This window comes from Eleutherodactylus coqui, chromosome 3 (genome assembly GCF_035609145.1).
Source record: "Eleutherodactylus coqui strain aEleCoq1 chromosome 3, aEleCoq1.hap1, whole genome shotgun sequence".
Taxonomy (NCBI): Eukaryota; Metazoa; Chordata; class Amphibia; order Anura; family Eleutherodactylidae; genus Eleutherodactylus; species Eleutherodactylus coqui.
In genome coordinates, this window is record NC_089839.1 from 56,381,551 (window position 1) to 56,405,910 (window position 24,360).

A 24,360-nucleotide genomic window follows, 5' to 3' on the forward strand; every position below is an offset into this window, starting at 1 on the left:
AGAAGCATAAAAAAAAACCTAAAGAGGATGTCTGCATTGGATAATCTTGTTTCTTTTCTAGAAGGATATCTGGTGATAAGCTGATTACTAGAAGGAGTGAAAAGATGAAAACATGCTCATCTAATCGCTAAAAATGCTTTGGTTCTGGAATGGAATGTTACAAAAAGAATTTTTCTTAAAAAAAAGGGTTTATAATGCGCAAAAATAGAAAAACATAATAAAACCTCTATAAATATGGTGTTGTCATAATTATAATGACCCCAAGAATAACATTAAAATGATATTTATACCACATGATGAATGATGTAAAAATAAATCCCAAAATCTATGGTGAAATAGCCTTTTTTTTCCCACTGACTCCACAGCAAAAAAATTAATAAAAATTATTCAATACATTATATGTACCCAGAATTAGTTCTTATAAAGACTAGAACTCTTCCTTCAAAATACAAGGTGTCATAAATACAAGGTGTTATACAACTGTATTGATGAAAAAATAACAAGATATGACCGCAGGAACCCAAAAGGGTATGCGATTTACCAGTTCTTAACCCTTTGCAATCCAATTTTTGGATTCAGGGTTTCCTAGGGGGCTTTCTCTTTCTGCCATTATACAATGGCGCCATCTGCTGGCTAGAACCAGTACTGCGGTATGGGACATGCTGGAGAGGCCCCTGACAACAGAGTGGCCAGTAATCTACAGTAAGAATACCCTGCCGGATGTCTACCGACATCGGAGTTGTGCAGCCTTCAATCAGAATGTCTTTAGATGTCAGACATTGGATTGGAAAGGGTTAAGGCTAAAATTAGTTATGTCACTAAGAAAAAAAAATGCACTTCAGGCTGCTAAGTTTTGCACCAAATAGATTTATGCGAGATATAAATGCAAAATCTAAGATATAAAAAGAGTTACATTTTTGGGTTTTCCAATTTTAATGTGACTGTTGGGAGAATTAAGGCCCTTAATGAAAATCGTTCCATTGCAAACTCTTACCTGAGTCCATAATAGTTTCTTTCAGGTCTCCATCATTTTCTGTAAGAAAAAAAAAAAAGTGGTCATGTGTCAAAAGTGTTGTCTTCCATTAAGCACAAGAGGCCATTGCTTACTGGCTGGACCTGCAGGAAAGGGAGTTCAATTCTTGGCAAGTACCAGATTATGATTCATTTAATGAGTTGGTACGTGTGAACACCAAGCCAATACTAGATCAATGACTTTAGAAATCTAAACATTGATATCTATGGGCAACAATCAGGATTTGGAAAACCTGCAAAAAGGTGAAAGAACTAAATGGAATAAGAGTCTTGCTCACCTGCATCTTGAGAAAGTTCTTTTTCTTCTGCAGCTTCAAAATAATAAGAAAGACTAGAATTAGCAATTAATAGAAGGGGAACACAGGTACATAGTTAAAGAATGTTTCCCAAGAAAAGAAGGCATCTGACCACTGGGATCTGTATTGATCACGAGAGCAGGCTCTGTTGGTCCCTGAATATCCCAAAGGTCTCCAAATGATTGAAGCAGTGGTCATGGATACACACTGCTACTCCATTAATTTCAGGAACGGGCTTGAACTTGGCTATCTTTGGCAGTCCCATTGTAAAAAATGGAGTAGGATTACATGTGTGACCACCATTCCATTCATTTGGGAACCTTCAGGACTTCTGTACTTGCGATTTCCCCAACGATCCAAATTACGCAGTCAGATATTTATCCTCTATCCTTTGGATAGGAAATAGCTTCTTCTTATGGCACAAACCCTTTAATGCAAGATTAGAAGGCATGCAGTCATACAATACATGAAGTTAGCACATCTCTGCTTAGTGCATGAGCCTTTGAGCAGATATATTAGATTTGGAAGTTCGTGATACTAGTGCCATGGTAACAGCGCTGCATCACATGCTTTGTTTGCAACGCCTGTCAGACTTGAGAAAAAAACTAATGAGCAACTTACTGAGTTTCAAATAGAGATCATTATATTCATTGCTGTATGTGGAGTCATTTACTGTTTGTCTGATACATTCGGAGATGTCTCAAAATATTTGGAAAATGTTTCATGAACAAACACACATTTTTCTAGTATGAGAAGGGTGAGTACGACTTCACAAGCATTCCCATCGCAGTCTATTATCGCCTGTCCACAGGATAAGCCTAATAAGTCATAGCAATGTCGGACTATCTTCTGGCCCTCTTTGACCACAGTCTGGCTGTACATGGTGGCCAGGGATTATGAAAACAGCTGAGTGGGATTTGCCATGCTGTTTCTGTAACCCTTGAGATATAGAAACAGTGTAGCTTGCTGTGCTATGCTACTTAAGAAACTTGCGTTGACTTCTATGGGAGTTATGGAAACAACATAGCCCAGCCACGCTCGGCTGTTACCATAATGCCAACCAACTTGTACAGAATAATGATTCCATCATGGCCAAGTTTGGTCGAGATGGGAACACCCATTTAAAGAAATGGAGTGTCTCGCTAATATAACCCCTTAGTGACCACCCCATTGCTTTTTTTACGTCCTGCCTAAGTGGGCTTCAATCCCCAGGGGCGTAAAAACATGCTCCCTCTGGAGATTAAAGCACTGCAGAAGCTGTTATAGGGGGCCCCGGGAAGACCCCCCGGTCATGAGATCGTATAAAAGTAAATAAAAAGCTAAAGCAAAATTAGATTTTCAGCTCCCCTCACAGAGCGCATTCCATGAGGGGTGTTGAAAATACTTAACCTCATCCTCTGTGCTGTCCCGCGGCAATCTGGACCTGCCACAGGCTTCTGCATATGCGCTGATGTGGCGAGCATGCGCAGAGGGCCGTAGAGCCCGACAAATTTAAAATCCCCTGCACCTGGCCAAGTGAAGAGAGGTCACTGGGGACGCTATATGCGGTTTCCGGTCACATGATCACCGTTGTTCACTGGATAAGGGTGATCATGTATAGTTGAAAAGTGTAAAAAATAAAAAAATTGGTTTAAAACTTAAAATTTCATCTCCCGTTACGGATCGTATCTGTGAGGGGAAATATAATTATATACTTTAGGTCCCCGGATTTGTCCCCCAACGAGATCTTTATCCGTGGACCTTTCCCAGCTTTGGCCCACGCACCGTCAAAATGCTGAACACATGCGCAGCAGCCGGGGAGCCTGGGTAATTAAAAGTCTCCTTGCCATCTACCTTAGGCCGCCTGCAGACGGGTGGAAATTCCGTGGCGGGATTTCCCACGGAATTTCCACCCCTGGAAGCTGCCATGGGATTGCGTTGACAAACGCAATCCTAGGCAGACAGCCGCGATTTGGCCGCGCGAAGTTTTGCGCGGCATGCTGTATTCAAGCCCCGCACAGAAACGTCACTCACCGGCCGCAGGCCCCGGCACATGAAAGAGCCGGGGCCGCAGGTGCAGGTGAGTGACACGCTGCTCTCTGCAGACGCTCGGGTCGGGTCCCGCTGCAAGAATTCTCGCAGCCGAATCCGACCCGGCGTCTGCAGGCGGCCTTAGGCCGTTCTCACATAAGCAGATAGAAATTGTGGATTCTGCATGCATTTGATTTGTAGTAATACGCAGATCAATCAAATGCACTGGAGTACACAATTTTGCTCACTTTAGCAGGTTGGAATTACGTAAACCGCTTGCAGAAAACAGAACGCAACATGTTCGATTTTACCGCTGATATCCGCAACATAGAGCCCATTGCACTCTATGGTCGCAGATATACCCGCAGCCCATATGCAACTACCTTATGTACGGGCTGCTGGTTCCCACGTCATCACTATGTGACGGCGCAGGAAATAAAAAATGAAAAATGGTGTACTGCGCATGCCCGCCTGTGTAAGGACGTAGTTATGCACAGTAAATTACGCAGCCGTACATAGGGCCACGGCCGGGATGACAGCTGGGATCCACTGAGGGCCTCTGCAAGTGGATTCCACATACGGCCGTGTGAACCCAGCATTATTCAGATCGCTACCTGTAATACTTAATTTACAAGAACGTTCGCCTTCCTGCAGCTCTAGGAGCAGCTTGTTAAATGCCTTCTGCATGAGACCGCCGCACCTCAGCAAGATTATGAAGCCTCATAGAGCGGTACTTTTTACACCCCATCCCTGCTGTTAAGGTCAAGAAATACCACCACCAAAAAAGTGTCATGTTTACAGCAAGCATGGGAGGAGGAGGGCATAGCCGGTTTTATTGCCCCATGTGCCCATCCCAACCGGGCCTCCATAATTACCCCTGTTTTCGGACATACCACACAGTTTACATTACTACTTTTATTTAAGATTTAGGGTATTTATATTTTTAGGGAGTCTATATTTTTTCTACACAAGTGTGCAATTGGACCTGAAATTTATTCAGTTGTGCCCAGAAATCCAACGGGTGTTCCCTCCATTACAGGCCTAGCCATGTGTCCAGTAAGTTGGTTGGGACCACAATGGGTATGTTTCTGAACACAGGATAAACAGGGGTATTCATTTTGGGGTAAACGTCTTCATTCATATATCTGTTGTCCAAAAAAAATTCTTTTTAAATTGACACAACAGCCCTTTTCTTAGATTCCTTAAATACCATGTACACCCCTAGATGGATTCGTTTTGGACACTCAAGGGCTCTGCAAGTGTGCTATGGGGCGTAAAACGACTTTCATTTTGGGCCCCGTTATGCATATGGACATAATATTAGGGCCACGATGGATATATTTCTAAACACAAGACAAATGGGAAGGGGGGTATCCATTTTGGGGTGTAAGTCCTCATTTTCATGTGCACTATAGAAAAAAACCTGCCTGTAAAATGACGTATTAGCAAAAATATGACATTTTATTTATTCTCCTCTGAATTGCAGTAACTCCTGAAAAGAAACTGTGGGGTCAAAATACTCCTGACCCCCTCAGTGAATACATTAAGGGGTGTAGTTTTTAAAATAGTAGTCATTTTGGGGGGTATCTTATTCTGACACCTATGAGCCTTTGCAATCTTGGCTTGGTGTAGAAAAACAAAGTGTTCCTCAAAATGTTAAAAAGCAATGTTAAATTTGTACATCTCCTAAATGGTTAAAAAAAACTAAAGTTTTTCCAATGTGCGTCCAGAATAAAGTAAACAGATGGAAATATATATCTTATCAAAAATTTATACAGTGTGTTTGCACATATTTGAGATATTGCAATTGAAAGTGTGAAAAAATGACATTTTTTAAAAAATTTTCTCAATTTTTGGCATTTTTAATAAATATACACAAATTATATCGGTCTATATTTACTATCTAAATGAAGTACAATATGTGGCAAAAAAATAACTTTATGGCAATATACCGATTTTCTCCCCTGTGTGATGTTACTGCAACACTTACATTTTTTTCTACTGCAACAGTAAACATAACAACAGGCTATCATAAACACAGTGTTTCGCGTCATTTTTCGGAGAAACACAATAAAAATCCGAAAGATATGAAAATAACTCCACTAGAACAAATCCACACCTTCTCCTTTGCGAAATTAAAAACACGAGAAATGTTTTGGATTTTTAGAATGAACACTAGAGATGAGCGAACGCGTTCGTCCGAGCTTGATATTCGTGCGAATATTAGGGTGTTCGGGATGTTCGTTATTCGTAACGAACACCATGCGGTGTTCTGGTTACTTTCACTTCCTTCCCTGAGACGTTAGCGCGCTTTTCTGGCCAATTGAAAGACAGGGAAGGCATTACAACTTCCCCCTGCAACGTTTAAGCCCTATACCACCCCCCTGCTGTGAGTGGCTGGCGAGATCAGGTGTTCGCCTAATATAAAAGTCGGCCCCTCCCGCGGCTCGCCTCAGATGCGGTGTGAGTTAGATGAGGGACAGTGCTGTTTATACCGGAGCTGCTGTAGGGAAAGAATTGGTAGTTAGTGTAGGCTTCAAGACCCCCCAAAGGTCCTTATTAGGGCCACTGATAGCTGTGTGTTGGCTGCTGTTAGCAGTGGGATTTTTTTTCTTCTCAAAATCGGCTCTGCAGAGCGTTGCACCTGGCATTAGGGACAGAAGTGCTGCATAGGCAGGGAGAGTGTTAGGAGTGCGTGTAGCCTTCAAGAACCTCAACGGTCCTTTCTAGGGCCATATTTATCCGTGTGCAGTACTGTCCAGGCTGCTGTTAGCTGTGCTGCATTTTTTTTGGGCTTCTCAAAATCGCCTCTGCAGAGCATTCCACCCTCCATTGATACTGCAGGGAAAGAATTGTATAGGCAGGGCCACAACACAGTTATTATTCATAGAATATACGCAGTGCTGCCTTTTGGTGGAAAAACAAGTGGAAACAAATCTATTTGTCCAGCCTGTGTCCGTCCTTACGGGCGGTGGACACGTGTGAGCTGCGTGAAAAACATTGCTAAATCATACGCACCCAGCTACGCTTTACTGCTGGCTTCGCCATTTGCTTTCCTTAATTGGGAAAAAAAATACCTGCTCTGCCAGAGTTATAATAACTCTGCTACCCTCACGTTCTGTGACACATAAGCAGGGACACAGCACAGTTATTACACTTCTCATGTTCATTGAATATACGCAGTGCTGCCTTTTGGTGGGAAAAAACTGAAAACAAATCTATTTGTCCAGCCTCTGTCCGTCCTAACGCCTGTGGACACGTGTGAGCTGCGTGAAAAACATTGCTAAATCATACGCACCCAGCTACGCTTTACTGCTGGCTTCGCCATTTGCTTTCCTTAATTGGGAAAAAAAATACCTGCTCTGCCAGAGTTATAATAACTCTGCTACCCTCACGTTCTGTGACACATAAGCAGGGACACAGCACAGTTATTAAACTTCTCATGTTCATAGAATATACGCAGTGCTGCCTTTTGGTGGGAAAAAACTGAAAACAAATCTATTTGTCCAGCCTCTGTCCGTCCTAACGCCTGTGGACACGTGTGAGCTGCGTGAAAAACATTGCTAAATCATACGCACCCAGCTACGCTTTACTGCTGGCTTCGCCATTTGCTTTCCTTAATTGGGAAAAAAAATACCTGCTCTGCCAGAGTTATAATAACTCTGCTACCCTCACGTTCTGTGACACATAAGCAGGGACACAGCACAGTTATTACACTTCTCATGTTCATTGAATATACGCAGTGCTGCCTTTTGGTGGGAAAAAACTGAAAACAAATCTATTTGTCCAGCCTCTGTCCGTCCTAACGCCTGTGGACACGTGTGAGCTGCGTGAAAAACATTGCTAAATCATACGCACCCAGCTACGCTTTACTGCTGGCTTCGCCATTTGCTTTCCTTAATTGGGAAAAAAAATACCTGCTCTGCCAGAGTTATAATAACTCTGCTACCCTCACGTTCTGTGACACATTAGCAGGGACACAGCACAGTTATTAAACTTCTCATGTTCATTGAATATACGCAGTGCTGCCTTTTGGTGGAAAAACAAGTGAAAACAAATCTATTTGTCCAGCCTCTGTCCGTCCTAACGCCTGTGGACACGTGTGAGCTGCGTGAAAAACATTGCTAAATCATACGCACCCAGCTACGCTTTACTGCTGGCTTCGCCATTTGCTTTCCTTAATTGGGAAAAAAAATACCTGCTCTGCCAGAGTTATAATAACTCTGCTACCCTCACGTTCTGTGACACATAAGCAGGGACACAGCACAGTTATTAAACTTAGATTATTCATTCACTAGAGGCAGTGGGGCCTTTCGTTTTCCCAAAAGGGCAAAAATTATATTTGGCCTGCAGTCTTGCGCCAATTTATTTCCTGCCTGTTAAATCAAATCACTGGTAATACAGCATGCTGAGGGGTAGGGGTAGGCCTAGAGGACGTGGACGCGGCCGAGGACGCGGAGGGCCAAGTCAGGGTGTGGGCACAGCCCGAGCTCCTGATCCCGGTGTGTCGCAGCCGACTGCTGCGCGATTAGGAGAGAGGCACGTTTCTGGCGTCCCCACATTCATCGCCCAATTAATGGGTCCACGCGGGAGACGGTTATTAGAAAATGAGCAGTGTGAGCAGGTCCTGTCCTGGATGGCAGAAAGTGCTTCGAGCAACCTATCGTCAACACGCAGTTCTGCGCCGTCCACTGCTGCAAATCCGAATCCTCTGTCTGCTGCTCCTCCTTCCTCCCAGCCTCCTCACTCCACTACAATGACACCTGCTCAGGAGCGGGAACACTCCCAGGAACTGTTCTCGGGCCCCTGCTTAGATTGGGCAGCAGCGGTTCCTCTCCCACCAGAGGAGTTTATCGTCACTGATGCCCAACCATTCGAAAGTTCCCGGGGTCCGAGGGAAGAGGCTGGGGACTTCCGCCAACTGTCTCAACAACTTTCTGTGGGTGAGGAGGATGATGACGATCAGACACAGTTGTCTTGCAGTGAGGTAGTAGTAAGGGCAGTAAGTCCAAGGGAGCAGCGCACAGAGGATTCGGAGGAAGAGCAGCAGGACGATGAGGTGACTGACCCCACCTGGTGTGCAACGCTTACTCAGGAGGACAGGTCTTCAGAGGGGGAGTCAAGGGCATCAGCAGGGCAGGTTGCAAGAGGCAGTGCGGTGTCCAGGGGTAGAGGCAGGGCCAGACCGAATAATCCACCAAGTGTTTCCCAAAGCGCCCCCTCGCGCCATGCCACCCTGCAGAGGCCGAGGTGCTCTAAGGTCTGGCAGTTTTTCACAGAGACGCCTGACGACCGACGAACAGTGGTGTGCAACCTTTGTTGCGCAAAGCTCAGCCGGGGAGCCAACACCAACAGCCTCACCACCACCACCATGCGCAGACATATGATGGCCAAGCACCCCACAAGGTGGGACGAAGGCCGTTCACCGCCCCCGGTTTGCACCCCTGCCTCTCCCCCTGTGCCCCAACCTGCCACTGAGATGCAACCCCCCTCTCAGGACACAGGCACTACCGCCTCATGGCCTGCACCCACACCCTCATCTCCGCTGTCCTCGGCCCCATCCAGCAGTGTAGTTCAGCGCACCGTTCAGCCGTCGCTTGCGCAAGTGTTCGAGCGCAAGCGCAAGTACGCCGCCACGCACCCGCACGCTCAAACGTTAACCGTCCGCATAGCAAAATTCATCAGCCTTGAGATGCTGCCGTATAGGGTTGTGGAAACTGAGTCCTTCAAAAGTATCATGGAGGCGGCGGCCCCGCGCTACTCAGTTCCCAGTCGCCACTACTTTTCCCGATGTGCCGTCCCAGCCCTGCACGACCACGTCTCCCGCAACATTGTGCGCGCCCTCACCAACGCGGTTACTGCCACGGTCCACTTAACTACGGACACGTGGACAAGCACAGGCGGGCAGGGCCACTACATCTCCCTGACGGCACATTGGGTGAATTTAGTGGAGGCTGGGACAGAGTCAGAGCCTGGGACCGCTCACGTCCTACCCACCCCCAGAATTGCGGGCCCCAGCTCGGTGGTGGTATCTGCGGAGGTGTATGCTTCCTCCACTAAAGCACCCTCCTCCTCCTCCTCCTCCTCTGTCTCGCAATCAAGATGTGTTAGCAGCAGCATGTCGCCAGCAGTCGGTGTCGCGCGGTGTGGCAGCACAGCGGTGGGCAAGCGTCAGCAGGCCGTGCTGAAACTACTCAGCTTAGGCGATAAGAGGCACACGGCCCACGAACTGCTGCAGGGTCTGACACAGCAGACCGACCGCTGGCTTGCGCCGCTGAGCCTCCAACCGGGCATGGTCGTGTGTGACAATGGGCGTAACCTGGTGGCGGCTCTGCAGCTTGGCAGCCTCACGCACGTGCCATGCCTGGCCCACGTCTTTAATTTGGTGGTTCAGCGGTTTCTGAAAAGCTACCCACGCTTGTCAGACCTGCTCGTAAAGGCGCGCCGGCTCTGCGCACATTTCCGCAAGTCCCACACGGACGCTGCCACCCTGCGCACCCTGCAACATCACTTTAAGCTGCCAGTACACCGACTGCTGTGCGACGTGCCCACACGGTGGAACTCTACGCTCCACATGTTGGCTAGGCTCTATGAGCAGCGTAGAGCAATAGTGGAATACCAACTCCAACATGGGCGGCGCAGTGGGAGTCAGCCTCCTCAATTCCTTTCAGAAGAGTGGGCCTGGTTGGCAGACATCTGCCATGTCCTTGGTAATTTTGAGGAGTCTACCCAGGTGGTGAGCGGCGATGCTACAATCATTAGCGTCACCATTCCTCTGCTATGCATCTTGAGAAATTCCCTGCAAACCATAAAGGCAGCTGCTTTGCGCTCGGAAACGGGGGCGGGGGAAGACAGTATGCCGCTGGATAGTCAGGGCACCCTCCTGTCTATTTCTCAGCGCGTACAGGAGGAGGAGGAGGAGCATGAGGAGGATGAGGAGGAGGGGGAAGAGACAGCTTGGGCCGCTGCTGACGGTACACCGGCTGATTGCCTGTCATCCTTTCAGCGTGTATGGCCTGAGGAGGAGGAGGAGGAGGAGGAGGATCCTGAAAGTGATCTTCCTAGTGAAGACAGCCATGTGTTGCGTACAGGTACCCTGGCACACATGGCTGACTTCATGTTAGGATGCCTTTCTCGTGACCCTCGCGTTGCACGCATTCTGGCCACTACGGATTACTGGGTGTACACACTGCTCGATCCACGGTATAAGGAGAACCTGCCCACTCTGATTCCCGAAGAGGAAAGGGGTTCGAGAGTGTTGCTATACCACAGGACCCTTGCGGACAAGCTGATGGTAAAATTCCCAGCCGACAGCGCTAGTGGCAGAAGGCGCAGTACCGAGGGCAAGGTAGCAGGGGATGTGCGTAGATCGAGCAGCATGTACATCCCAGGCAGTGCAACAGTCTTTAAGGGCCTGGCCAGCTTTATGGCTCCCCACCAAGACTGTGTCACCGCTCCCCAGTCACGGCTGAGTCGGCGGGAGCACTGTAAAAGGATGGTGAGGGAGTACGTAGCGGATCGTACGACCATCCTTGGTGACGCCTCTGCCCCCTACAACTACTGGGTGTCGAAGCTGGACATGTGGCCTGAACTAGCGCTGTATGCCCTGGAGGTGCTTGCTTGTCCTGCGGCTAGCGTCTTGTCGGAGAGGGTGTTTAGTGCGGCTGGGGGAATCATCACAGATAAGCGTAGCCGCTTGTCAACCGACAGTGCCGACAGGCTAACACTCATCAAGATGAACAAAGGCTGGATTTCCCCAGACTTCTGTTCTCCACCAGCGGACAGCAGCGATACGTAAGCAATACGTAGGCTGCACCCGCGGATGGAAGCTACGTTCTCTCTCACCATCCAAAACGGGGACATTTCTGCTTCATCAATCTGTGTCTAATATTCCTCCTCCTCCTCCTCCTGCTCCTCCTCCTGAAACCTCACGTAATCACGCTGAACGGGCAATTTTTCTTAGGGCCACAAGGCTCACTCAAATAATTTTTCAGAACAATTTTTATAAGTTTCAATGCGCTTAAAAGCATTGGAACTTTAACTTGAACCAATTTTTCGTTACACTGGGCTGCCTCCAGGCCTAGTTACCACTTAAGCCACATTAACCAAAGCGATTAATGGGTTTCACCTGCCCTCTTGGCTGGCCATGGCCAATTTTTGGGATGTACATTAGTACTGTTGATACAGCAATTTTTGTGGGCCCTCGCCTACAGTGTAATCAAATTAATTTTTAGGCCACCTGCATTACAGCTGACGTTACCTCAGCTGTGTTGGGCAATGCAATGGGATATTTTTATGTACCGCCGGTGGGTTCCAGGGAGCCAACCATGCTGTAGGTGCACACTGAGTTTTTAATACATCTGTACACTTCTAAAGAACCCGTCTGACTGGGGCATGCAGTGTGGGCCGAAGCCCACCTGTATTACGCACGACATTACTACCTCAGCTGTGTTGGGCAATGCAATGGGATATTTCTATGTACCGCCGGTGGCTTCCTGGCACCCACCCAGGCAGTGGGTCCACAGGGAGTTTAACCTACATGTGTCCACTTGTAAAGAACCCCAGTCTGACTGGGGCATGCAGTGTGGGCCGAAACCCACCTGCATTAACCCTTTCCAGTCCACTGTGTGACCTGTGAAGACATTAGGGTTTAAGGCTGTACAGCTCCGTTGTTGGTAGACGTCCGTCGGGGATCTCTTACTGTATATTGCCAGCCTCTCTGCTGTCGGAGCCTATCCTACGTGTCAGCTCATGCAGTACTGGCTTTAGCCAGCATATAGCGCCGTTGTATAACAGCAGAAAAAGAGTAAGCCCCCTAGGAAAACCATATACAAATTGGATTGGAAAGGGTTAAGCACAACATTACTACCTCAGCTGTGTTGGGCAATGCAATGGGATATTTCTATGTACCGCCGGTGGCTTCCTGGCACCCACCCATGCTGTAGGTGCACACGGAGTTTTTACTACATCTGTACACTTATAAAGAACCCCAGTCAGACTGGGGCATGCAGTGTGGGCCGAAGCCCACCTGCATTAAGCACGACATTACTACCTCAGCTGTGTTGGGCAATGCAATGGGATATTTCTGTGTACCGCCGGTGGGTTCCAGGGAGCCACCCATGCTGTGGGTCGACAGGGACTTCACAATAGGGAGTTGTACCTGCCTGTGTCTATGAATTAAAAAGCCCGGTCTGACTGGGGCATGCAGACACCTTGACAGAATGAATAGTGTGTGGCACATAGGTTCCCCATTGCTATGCCCACGTGTGCAGCTCCTGATGGCGGTGGCACAGGATTCTATTTCTCATTGCTTCTGTACAGCATTGTGGGCTATCGCTCTGCCACTTTTAAAGAGGGTCGCTGCCTAGCCGTGCCAACCTCTGCAGTGTGTGCCTGCGGTCCCTCGTCATGGCAGACGCAATTCTAAATAGACATGAGCGTGGTGTGGCATGAGGGCAGCTGAAGGCTGCCCAGGGACACTTTGGTGTGCGCTGTGGGGGGGGAGGGGGGGCGGTTGGGCAGCATGTAACCCAGGAGAAGTGGCAGCGGAGTGTCATGCAGGCAGTGATTGTGCTTTGTTGGAGGTAGTGTGGTGCTTAGCTACGGTATGCCATGCTAATGAGGGCTTTTCAGAAGTAAAAGTTGTTGGGGGGGGGGGGGGGCCCACTCTTGCCGGTATTGTGGCTTAATAGTGGGACCTGTGAACTTGAGATGCAGCCCAACATGTAGCCCCTCGCCTGCCCTATCCGTTGCTGTGTCGTTCCCATCACTTTCCTGAATTGCCCAGATTTTCACACATGAAAACCTTAGCGAGCATCGGCGAAATACAAAAATGTTCTGGTCGCCCATTGACTTCAATGGGGTTCGTTGTTCGAAACGAACCCTCGAGCATCACGGGAAGTTCGTTCCGAATAACGAACACCCGAACATTTTGGTGTTCGCTCATCTCTAATGAACACCCTATCCCCGTTTGGTTTAAATGAGTTTTTTTGATAATATTTTAGCATTTATTACATATATAGTTTACAGTATGCTTTTTAGAGATATATGTATAAGGTAATATTTAGTTATATATGAACCGCTATGTTTTGATTGGGTCCTTGTTATGTTTTTATAATATCCCATACAATTACTTTATATAGATTGTTATACCATTTATAATATATTTATCATATATGTATCTATTTATATCATTGAGCAATAGAATTCTAGTGTAGAACTTACAGCCACATTTTAGGATATATACTATTCATTCTGATAGAAGTAAGGAATTGTTTATCATTTGATAATACTATACAAATAACTTGAAGAAGTGATTTCACATCCATTCCTGTGGAGGTCGGAGCCGGTTCTATCAAGCGCTACATCATGAATTACGCAGTTAGCGTTTCTCCCCTCCACACTACGGAAATTACATTCTGATTTAGCGTATCCATACGCTGACACCTTCCCTCTGGTATGGAAGGATGACGCTCAGATACCGTGCCATAGCGACAGGATACGGACGGGCACGCTGAACAAACAGAACTCCCACCTCCACAAGGTAAGGTATGCTATTTAAAAGATTTATTTTTAATAGATGGTTATGCTTGAAAAAGGCGTCTGAGAACGCCGAAAGAGATTTTTCCTTGCATGCAATCTCGTTGTACATTTTGTGTTTTGGAATAAATTTATTTTTAAAAAAAACTGTCCGATCTGTCAGTTTGCTTGCTCTGAACAAGAAGACCCATAACAGGAGCGCGGAAAGAAAACTTTTTTCTTTGTAAACTTCATGAGCAGTTCAAATGTGAGATAAATAGGAAAAAAATAAATATATATATATATATATATATATTCCACAACAGACCAGGATATCATAAATTAGGAAATGTAGGTTGGAATATAAACAATGTTACAAAACCTAAGTCTTCATTTCCCTTCAGCAGTAGTTAGATCTCAGATATCTCATCTACAAAATCCATCCGGACACACCCGCCTTCCTATGACACTTATAGGATTTGCTGAGAATGGAGGACAGAATTAAGGATTCTTGAGCACCTTTATAGGCCTACGCATTTCTGAGTCGAACTGGCACCTTCACCAGGCCTCTTACAGGGCAAAGAATAGTACAAGGGATTTACACTCCACCAATCAATGTGCATCAGTGCCAGATTGTACAATTTATGGTATTAACAATTAATGTACGTATAAGTCGGTAAGTATAATGCAGTTTTCTGTGATTCTTTTTATATTTCCCCTTCTGTGATGTATTTATATTAGTATAGGGACTCACTACAAGCAAGGAACCTTGACGCGGTTAGTGGGCTGATGTATCTTAACCAAAATCCAACCAATGCCTTGCATTTATTATCTATTATTTACATGCAGTGTGGCTTTAAAACTCCAGGGGGCGTCCAGGGTGGCAGTACCAATGTGGTTCACTGTTTGAAGTGCAGGGCAACCCGCCGAACTATTATGGCGTCATTAATAGGTTGCCGGTCTGCATGGTGCACAACATGTATCAGAAGGTCTGCCACTTTGTATCCACTGTGTGTGGGCGTATACACCAAGCAGCCACCCCTCTCTGTATTAAGACGCTGTGTGAGTGGCTGTCTCATCGGTGTCCTCCACGGGTGTAATTAGCTCCCCTCATTTGGTAGTCAGCTACCTGCATGGTGAGAGGATGCAGCTATATGCACTCCTTACTCAGTAAGTATATGGCCATTTTCCCCTTCTGTGATGTACCACCAATCAATATGCATCAGTGCCGGCCTGTACAATTGATGGTATTAACAATTAATGTACAAAACGCTAATAGTTAAAACAAGAAAAAATATATGTATTAACACGTGCGCCGAATTATATATGTAGACCAAGACAAAACTAATGAAATGAAAGATAAAATATGCAATACAAAAACAATAAAATACAAAGAATCATACAAATACGGTTTCATTAAAAACAAAGACTAATAAAAATTAATTCAAATCAAATAATTTCAAGCCCATAGTACAAAAATTAATAAATATATAAAATACCGAATTTTTCGCTCTATAAGACGCACTTTTTTTCCCTCCAAAGTGGGGAGAAAAAGTCAGTGCATCCTATAGAGCGAATGTGCAGCCGGCGTACAAAGCCAACACAGCAGGAGAGCAGAGCGGCCAGCCCAACAGCTGATTGGTGGTGGCGGGGAAGTAGCAGGGAGCTCAGCTGTTTTACGGGCGGCCACGGCTCCTGCTATGAAGCTCACAGATAGTGTGATAATGATCGCTCCATAGCAGAGCCCAGCGCTCATAAAACAGCTGACTGGGGGGCGGGGGAGCAGCAGGGAGCTCGACAGTTGGTCGGGCAGCCAGCGGCTCCTGCTATGAAGCCCACAGACAGCGTGCCATAGCAGAGCCCAGCGCCCATAAAACAGCTGATTAGTAAGAGGAACTGCTGCCCCCCCCTCTGACTTATCTATCAGCTGTAGTTAAAGACAGCTATCACATCTGCCGGCTACATAGCAGGGGGGAAGGGGAGAGAGCTGCCTGTATGTTGTATACATTTTGGCCTATTTATGCACAGATATCTACTCCATACATAACCATAATGAGACATGCCATGCAGAGCTCCTGGAAAGTTGGGTGACAACTAATGGAATCCCCATTACATTGTCACCCAGCTCTTCCAGGATCCTGAATGCCAACTCCAGAGTTATTCAAGCATGTATACAACATGCATTGGTATAACTAGTCAAACATGGCATTCAGGGCTCCTGGAAAGCTAGGTGACAAGTAGAAAGATAACCATTACATTTACACTCAGCTTTCCTGGATCCTTAATGGCAGGTTGATCTGATGGTATATACTTCGTTCCGAGGCAGTACTACTGCTCTTTATTCCTAATGTAATACCTCCCTCACTGCCTGGTCTGGGGGAGTTCAAAATCATTTTTTCCCCATTTTCCTTCTCTAAAACCTAGGTGCGTCTAATAGAGCGAAAAATACGGTATATGCTCATAAATACTATATATATATATATATATATATATATATATATATATATATAGTATAAAAATAGTAAATGGTAGCAACTATATCAGGTGATTTCAACTGGTATTGCTTATGCTCTTAAGATTTCTAGACCATAGAAGAGCTGTTCTTTTTTTTTTGTTGCAGTGATTCCTGCTTGAGTCAACCACTTTGGATGGTAACTGTGAAATTCTAAATTTTCACAGTGCAGATGTGGTGATCAGTGGCCACCGCCGTCCACGCTGTTATTCTGAGAACTACATGCTGTCGGCCTCCCTGACAGCGATTCATGAAATGCATTGAAGATAGCATAGAGTACTAGGAGTACTAGGGAATGCAGGGCTAATTTTTTGACATGGGTTTTTTTCCAGGATACTTCCCCTGATTTAGTGTTACACATGGATACATTTGATTCCATAAGGGCTGCAAAGTACTGACCCAAACTCAAAGCACTGTAGGGTTCCAGGATGCTCAGAGTTGGGGGTCACCAGACCCACAGTCATGCCGGGACACTTGTCCATTTTACAGACACATAAATGCGTCCGTAACACGCTTATGTCAAAAAAGGGGAAAAAGTATAGAAAAAACTAAAGTAAATAAAACGACCAGCTGTGCGGACCATCCGCAGCACAGATGTCCCGGAAAAAGAGAGGTACACGCGGATGACGATGCCTGCCCACACAGGTAGGCAGGGTTGCCGGCCACGGTCAGGGTCGAATACTGCTGCGGGCTTCAGCATGTGGAATTCGACCTGCTACAATCAATAGCAACTGTGTTATGTAGGAAGATGACAAGGGGAGAAGAGCTCTTTTTGTTACCCAACGGCACCCTGCAATATGATCACAAAGTACCAATGGATTGTCATGGCAGCCGGGAGCCTGACAAAGGCCTCCATGTATCTCAGCCTGATGGGCTCCATCTTCTGTGGAGTCTAATACACTAAAATATTATTATAACCCCTTAGGGGTTAAACTACCAGGATCTGAAGTTTCTCAGTTTCTGGCTGTTAGAGCAGGAGCCTGACTGTCAGTAGTCAGCCAATCCACCACCTTAAAAAGATGCACGGTTAGGTTTAAAGCCCATAAGTGAGGTTAGTAAAAAGGCGCATAACGGGTTAATGCTTATACACCATGGAGTACATCAGTATCCTAATTCCCATCCACATAAAATATTATCCCTATGGTACAGTAAAATTGGTTGTGTCCCAAAGCCCCAAATTAGCTGCATCCATGAAGGGTTAATGACCTTCCAAAAAAAAAAAACCACGGTAATTGGTTAACCATAGAGAGCCCGCGCCGATCCGGTAGAATCCTGGAAATAGCAGCATGCGGGCTGCAGACCTCGGTAACACATTTTCCAATTACACATGTGCTTTTTATTGTTCTCTTTTATTACAGCGAGTAACAGCTGCATGTTTAACCATAAAAGTACAACAATTAAATATAAAACAAAGCGCAGAAAACCGCCATTAGAACAGATTTTTTGTTTTTTCTTTCCTTCAAAATTTCACTTATCCATACGAGGAAAAAGATACACGCCGTAGGGAACAGTCTGGCGTGTAATCAAGTTACATCATTTTTTTTTTCCCTGTACGTTTCACCTTTCGTTCATATTTCCCCTCCTGCTCTTTTCCAGATTGAAGCGATTTATCAAGCAGTGGCTGCACATAAAACAGGCGGGTGGCTATTCTTGCAGGCTGCGTTCTCCCGGCATCGGAGGGAGTTCGCAGTGCATAAGACAATCATACTTCTGTTATCTGCACCCTCGTGATTGAAGTGATCATCACAATATGTGCTCCAACCAGCTCAGAGCTTTCTGCTAGACACATAATCCTCGCTGCAGCCGTGCAACATGCTGCTCCGGTAATCACACAGCCATCCTTTGTGCCTTGATTTAGAACACTGACATAGATCTATTAACTGGAGCTCATGGAATGACTTGAATGGGACAAAAAGGAAATTCATTCCCAGAATTCAGAAAAAAAGGCTGATATAATATTAAACATATGTTGCCTCATACAACCGAGAATTCCCCCCTTTTATTACTCTTTATCCTTTAAAGACTTCCCCCCCCCCCCACCTCAAGGATTATTGATGAAATGAAATACATTGCCTATTGCAAGGGAAACATGATTCATATATTATAGAATGCATGTTAACATTGGATAATGTCACTCACTACCTAACATACTAGCAGGCAGGAAGAATGAATTCACTTGCTGTAATCCCTACTTATTCCAGCAGGGGGAGCAGAAGCCTTTTCAAAACAAAAGTTTGAATTCTCTCAAAAGCACATTTTAGTTTTTTCTGTGTTATTATTTGTTTTATGCCTTTTTTTCCCACTTTTAACAATGTAGGGTAAATAGTGTGAATAAATAGATACTCAGTTTTTATTGGGCCTTTATTAGTTATTTGCACATTAAACATACTTCAGATTACACTATTCTGCAATACAAAAAAAAAATCACATTCAATTTTGCCCTGTTTGAGAGCGTCTTGTTAGTAAAGAGAATTGTGCAGCTAAATGAATAGGATTATGAAAGGTTTAATGAATGTAACATATCAGGGGTAATCTGTATTCGACAGATTTGTGTTCTAGATCTTTTTTTTTGTTTGTTTTTGGTTAAATAATTATTCTGCTTTTATTCAACCCATTAAGCAGTTTATTGCTATAGTAACATCCCCGCTTTACCCGATTTGTGAAGCAGATGAACTATAAAGACAAAACAAAGGATTAACTGAGGACTTTGTTCTAGCTAATTAAAGCCGACCTTTGAATACGGTAATTCTGGACGACGATGCTGGAAAATGTCACTGTGCCGTAAATGGTTAACTAAGGAAGAACAAGCATTTTGTGATCTTTTGCTTTCTGACATTTCTGTGTGTCTAGAGGAATAACTTTTGATACAGTTTACAGGTAGTTCTTTCGTAGAGCAGATCAGTATGTGTAACCTTTATTTTGTTATGAAGATACGCAGAATGTTGAGCCATTCTATATGTTATTACTGAAAATATGGGGGTTATTTGGGGTTGGCTTATCATACATAACTCCTTAAAGGGATTTTACAGGCACAAATACTATTGGTAACCTATTTCTCATGGTAGGTCATCAATAGTTGATCGGTCGGGGTCCGCAGCTCGGGAACTTGGCCGGTCAGATGGGGGGGTGCCTACTGTTAGCACCGCTATGCACAGGAGGTGGAGTGGAAGCCGCTGCTTCGACCCCTGTGCAGTGACTGGCACTTGTAATTGCAGGTGCAGCTCTCAATGATTTCATTGAGACGCCAGCCTGCAATTACAAGTGCTGGCCACTACACATAGGTCAGAGGCTTCCACTCCGACGTCTGTACATTGTGGTGCTGCAAGTATGCCCCCGCTCAGCTGATAAGCCAGGATCCGAGCAGCTGACTCTGGCCGACCAACTATTGATGACCTATCTGGAGGATAGGTCATCAATAACATTTGTGCCTGGAAAAACCCTTTAATTACAAACAATGTGGGTCCAGGTCTCAAGGCCCTCCAACAAACTAATTATTTTGTCGGAGATGTTGCCACCAACTGATCAGTTCCCTTGCACATCGGTAGCGCCACTTTTTAAAGAGTCCCCTTAAGAACAGGTACCTGAAATAATAAGTGTGCACCCTCAAATGACAATGGTCAATATAAAGTCCTTCCTGGCCAGGGGTAGTAGTACAAACTGAATCCTATCTCACGCTAACAGGTAGGTCCTTTAGTAAACCTGTCGGTATATTCTACAGTCTCTAGTGACACTTTAAGCAGTTCCTGGTAAATGCTGACCATACAGTAAGTTTCTATCTCTTAGGGCGTATATGTGATTCCTTAGGGATAGTCTATTCACACAACATCATGCAGGCACAGCACCCGAGGCAGAACACCGTCCTCTATGGATCACCCTCTATCCAAGAGGTTGGAGTATTTCAGAATAACTTTACTCACAACCAGGTGCTGTCAATATGATGTACCCAGATACTCCTATGCTTAGTCTCTTCGGCAGTCACTTTGGTCTTTAAGCAGGATTGGGTCCAGGATCCCAATCTCGAGGTCTTTGCTATGCACCTTGCTTGCAGAATCAGCTTGGGTCCATCCACAGAGCACCTACAGTCTCCAAACTACCACCAGTACAGTTCCCATCTGCTCAGTCAGTCACCCAAGGCTCTCCCTTTCAGGTACTCACAAAGTCCAGTTGCAGGTGTCCACCTACAGGGCTCACTAAATAAATCCCACTGGGCCTGGGAACAGGAGCTCTTTTCCTTTTTTTCATAGCCAGTGATTCAGTGAATCAATGTGCAGCCCTGTCCAGCCATGGCAACAGAAATCAGAGATGACCAAAGTTATGTGACCACTCTCTGAAGAACTAAGCACAGATCTTCAGTTGCTGTAGGCTTGCTCAAGTTCCTTCCGTCTGTTCCTGTAACCCTAAACAGACTCACTGATGATGAGATCAGGGCTCTGTAGGGCCATATCATCACTTCATAGACTCCTTGTTCTTCTTTACACCGAAGATTGTTCTTAATAACATTGGCTGGATGTTTGAAGTTGTTTTCCTGCTGCAGAATTAGTTTGGTGCCAGACACCTTCCTGATGGTATTGCATGATGGATAAGTATCTGCCTGTATTTCTCAGCATTGAGGACACTATTAATTCTGACCAAATACCAAATTCTATTTGTTGAAATGCAGCCCAAAACTTGCAAGGAACCTCCACCATGCTTCACTCCGCTAAAGTCTAATTTATTGTGTGTATCCTACATGGTGATCTCCCTCAGAAAAAAATTGCGTTGTCAGAACCATAGTTTTTGGTCACTTCATCACCAAGAAAAAATTGTGGTTCAGGCAGCATGACTTTGATAACAAAATCCCCTTAATTCTTTTTCTGAAAGTAGACAATAGTGCATGAGGCACAAAGAGTCAAGTTGATTAAATAGTAATAGTTACTGTCAAGATGAACTGTGGTGCTCAGTAAGGGGCAGCAATCTGGTGAAGGACTGTGTGAAGTAGACTTGAACTGTGTTATAGGACCACACAGTATGGACAAATGCAAGTGTTATTGGTCTACATGATAATTGCATGCAGGGAAGGTTGGTCTGGAAGATTTTGGACACAGGTAATGGCTTAAGGGTCAGAACACCCGAGGTGCCATAGAATTGTATACAAGGGGCTGTTGCAATTTTGAAATCAAGTTTAAGTGGGACATTCTGTGGTAGGGGGTTAGCCTTCCTTGGACCCATAGTGGCATGGAAACCTCAGGCAAGAGTTTTCAGCCATCTTGGATGATATCTATTCTCTAGACCTTCTTAATAGACTGCATATACTTTTAGCAACTGCTCTGCTGTTTAAGAAACAAAGTCCACCAGGTGTAAGGAAAACCATCAAGCTTATGTACCTCTGCTGAAGAATGTCACCAATATGTGTAAGTACCACTTAAAGTGACAGCAAGCACCCAAGGTGTTGTGACTCAATGTGACAACATAAATAGTTCCTGCTGCACCAAAAAGTATGTGCGGCATTCCAGTAGCATATTATTACTTTCACATATTGTATGTAAATAAAAGCTGTGGATGGAATAGTTTGGTTATTCCTGTTCACAATCTGCAATGAAAATACATCTACCATGTCTGAACGTGGTTTAAGGCTGTTTTATACAGTTTGATGATGGGATAAGAATGTTCAGCTATCTAATCATCAAGCTATGTGGATAACCCCCCAAACAGACAATAAATGGACCATCGACTGATTTTATCATTCATGTAAGTATGGAAACACCTACTGGTTGAAAGCCCATTTTTCAGTATAAACAGGGAGATTTGCTGTTGACAAATGCATCTGTGTAGGAACAAATGATTGTACCAAACCACTCTTAATTGTAATTAACATGGCGCTGACCATTAGCTTCTAGGGGTAGCACTAGGCATCGGATATAAGCTGCGGGCAAAACCTCTTCCTTAGCTCCACCTGGCCAGATGATCTGGCAGCACCTTTTGGAGCTACATGAATCATCCTCTTCCTGGCTCCGTCTTCTCCCATCAGACATTCAGAAGCGCCACTGTGAGACCATCAGTGCCTCCACAACACAATTGCTTAGTTCTGTTATATTTATGTTATGAGCTTGGTTCTGGTATTTAATCTATGAGTTTGGTTCATGTGCAGAATTTTAGTTCTTGAATTGTATCTATGTACTGAGGTTGGTTCTGGTGCTGTATTCCAGTTATGAGATTGGTTCTGGTATTGTATCTATGTACTGAAGTTGGTTTATGCTGCATTTATGTTGTGAGCTTGATTCTATGAAATGTTTATTGTGTTGGGCATGGTTCTGATGCTGTATTTGTGTTATGAGTTTGGTTCTGGTGCTGTATTTCATTGAGCTGTTCTGCTGTGGGTACGCTACTACTTCGCTGCTTTCTGCATATGCCAAAAACAAGCAGATTGGCTATCAGTGCAATAAATAAAATTGTTTCTTATCATAAGGGAGGCGCCCAAAAAATTCTGAACAGGGTGCCATCTAAACGTAGGCCAGCAATTATAAGCAATGTCACCTGAAATTTGCGTGCGGATCCGCCAAAGTCCAAATCCTCGGCAGACAGTCACAGCTCAGTTGCGGATTTCCGCAGCACATTTTTAGGTGGATGCCACGTAGATAAATCTTATGAAGATTCCGTTATGTGAAAATAGTGGTCATTGATAATAAAGACCCCCCTTCTGTACCTCCTCTCTACCTTACACAATACAAAGCCAACAAAGCTCAAAGGCCTCACATGAAACACAAAATAAGTTTATAGGGTATCTCCGCTGTAAATCCATTACATTGCCTATAAGGATTTCTTCCAAGTGAAAAGACTCATTGGGTTGATAGGCAGCAGCACGTCTGTGAAAGTGAATGAACGCTTTCAACGGTATTACCAAGAATCTAGCAAATCCAAAATCAATGTGCGCCCAAAAGAACAACAGGCTCTCAAACACCACAATGGAGAGAGCGGCAGACAATTAATTCAATATGCAGTCGCTGCCTTAATGCGCTTATCAGTGATATTTCATCATTCTAAAAGCACAAAAGACCCAGCATGCCTTAAATTACAAAGCAGCATAATAAGCAAAGCGACAGCAGTCATGGCAGTCACTGTCAAATAGCCGAAGACACCTCATGCGCAGAACATGTAGAATATAATAAATAAACTGTCACTTATGTTCAGAGCAATCACTGAGCCAGAAAACATCCTGACTGATGGAAGTCTGACTCCCAAATCTAAAATAGCTTTTTCTTCTAATGCAAAATAGCAGAGATGCCAAGGAAAATACGTAAGCGCACATTTAAAGAATTATTTGCACGTTTGATAAAGTGCCTTTCAATATTCCTGGACGGAGCCGGATTACTCCAGAAATTTGTCCTCTTGGTAATCATTTTTAACAATATTTCTAAACAATTTAGTAAGTTACTTCGACAAAACTTCCCTACTGAAATTTCTAGAAGGGACAACTGGATCTTTTTGAAAACTCATCCGGTAACGGTTTTCCAGCAAATGCCAACTGGCTAATACTAACATGTGTCCTCGTGTGATTACTTTACTAGGTAGGCTTCTTTGAACCATAAAGAAAATAGACCAATGGATGGATAGCTACATGACATCTCCTACTTTCCTTTATGTTTGAAAGACTGCAACCTTAAAGTGATCTTCCTGTTTCAGAAAAAAGTCTGCCCTAGGATTGGAGAAGGAAGGAGATATATTACCTGCAGTAGTTGTTCCTCTCTGCCGCCCTGCTGATCCAACAGTTCCGGGTCTTGTCTTTGGCCATCCAATCTTCAGACTACCAAATCCTCCACAGTAGTGTAAACCTGGGTTCCCACACAGAGGAATCCCGGCGGAAATCTCGCAGTTTGGCCGCAGTGAAAAACCACGAGATTTCCGCCGGGAGAAGCGCTGCTTCAAAACCCGTGGCATTTAGCTGCAGGTTTTGAAGTGGCCCGGCCGCTTGCTCTTCCACTGCGGCCAGCGCTCCCATAGAGGAGAGCGCGGCCG

General features: G+C 45.0%; 1 protein-coding gene across 2 annotated transcripts in view; it reads right to left on the minus strand.

Moving 5' to 3' along the window:
• MACROD2 (mono-ADP ribosylhydrolase 2) overlaps positions 1 to 24,360 on the minus strand; it is a 1,963,046-nt gene that overhangs the window by 98,551 nt on the left and 1,840,135 nt on the right. The window contains exons 12-13 of one of the 2 annotated variants that reach the window (XM_066595626.1): positions 1,311 to 1,337; positions 995 to 1,033 (exon numbers count right to left, since the gene is read on the minus strand). In XM_066595626.1, coding sequence (XP_066451723.1) covers positions 995 to 1,033; positions 1,311 to 1,337 — 66 coding nt within the window. Of the gene's footprint in view, positions 1 to 994; positions 1,034 to 1,310; positions 1,344 to 24,360 lie in introns of both variants that reach the window. The other variant, XM_066595625.1, reaches the window with a different exon arrangement.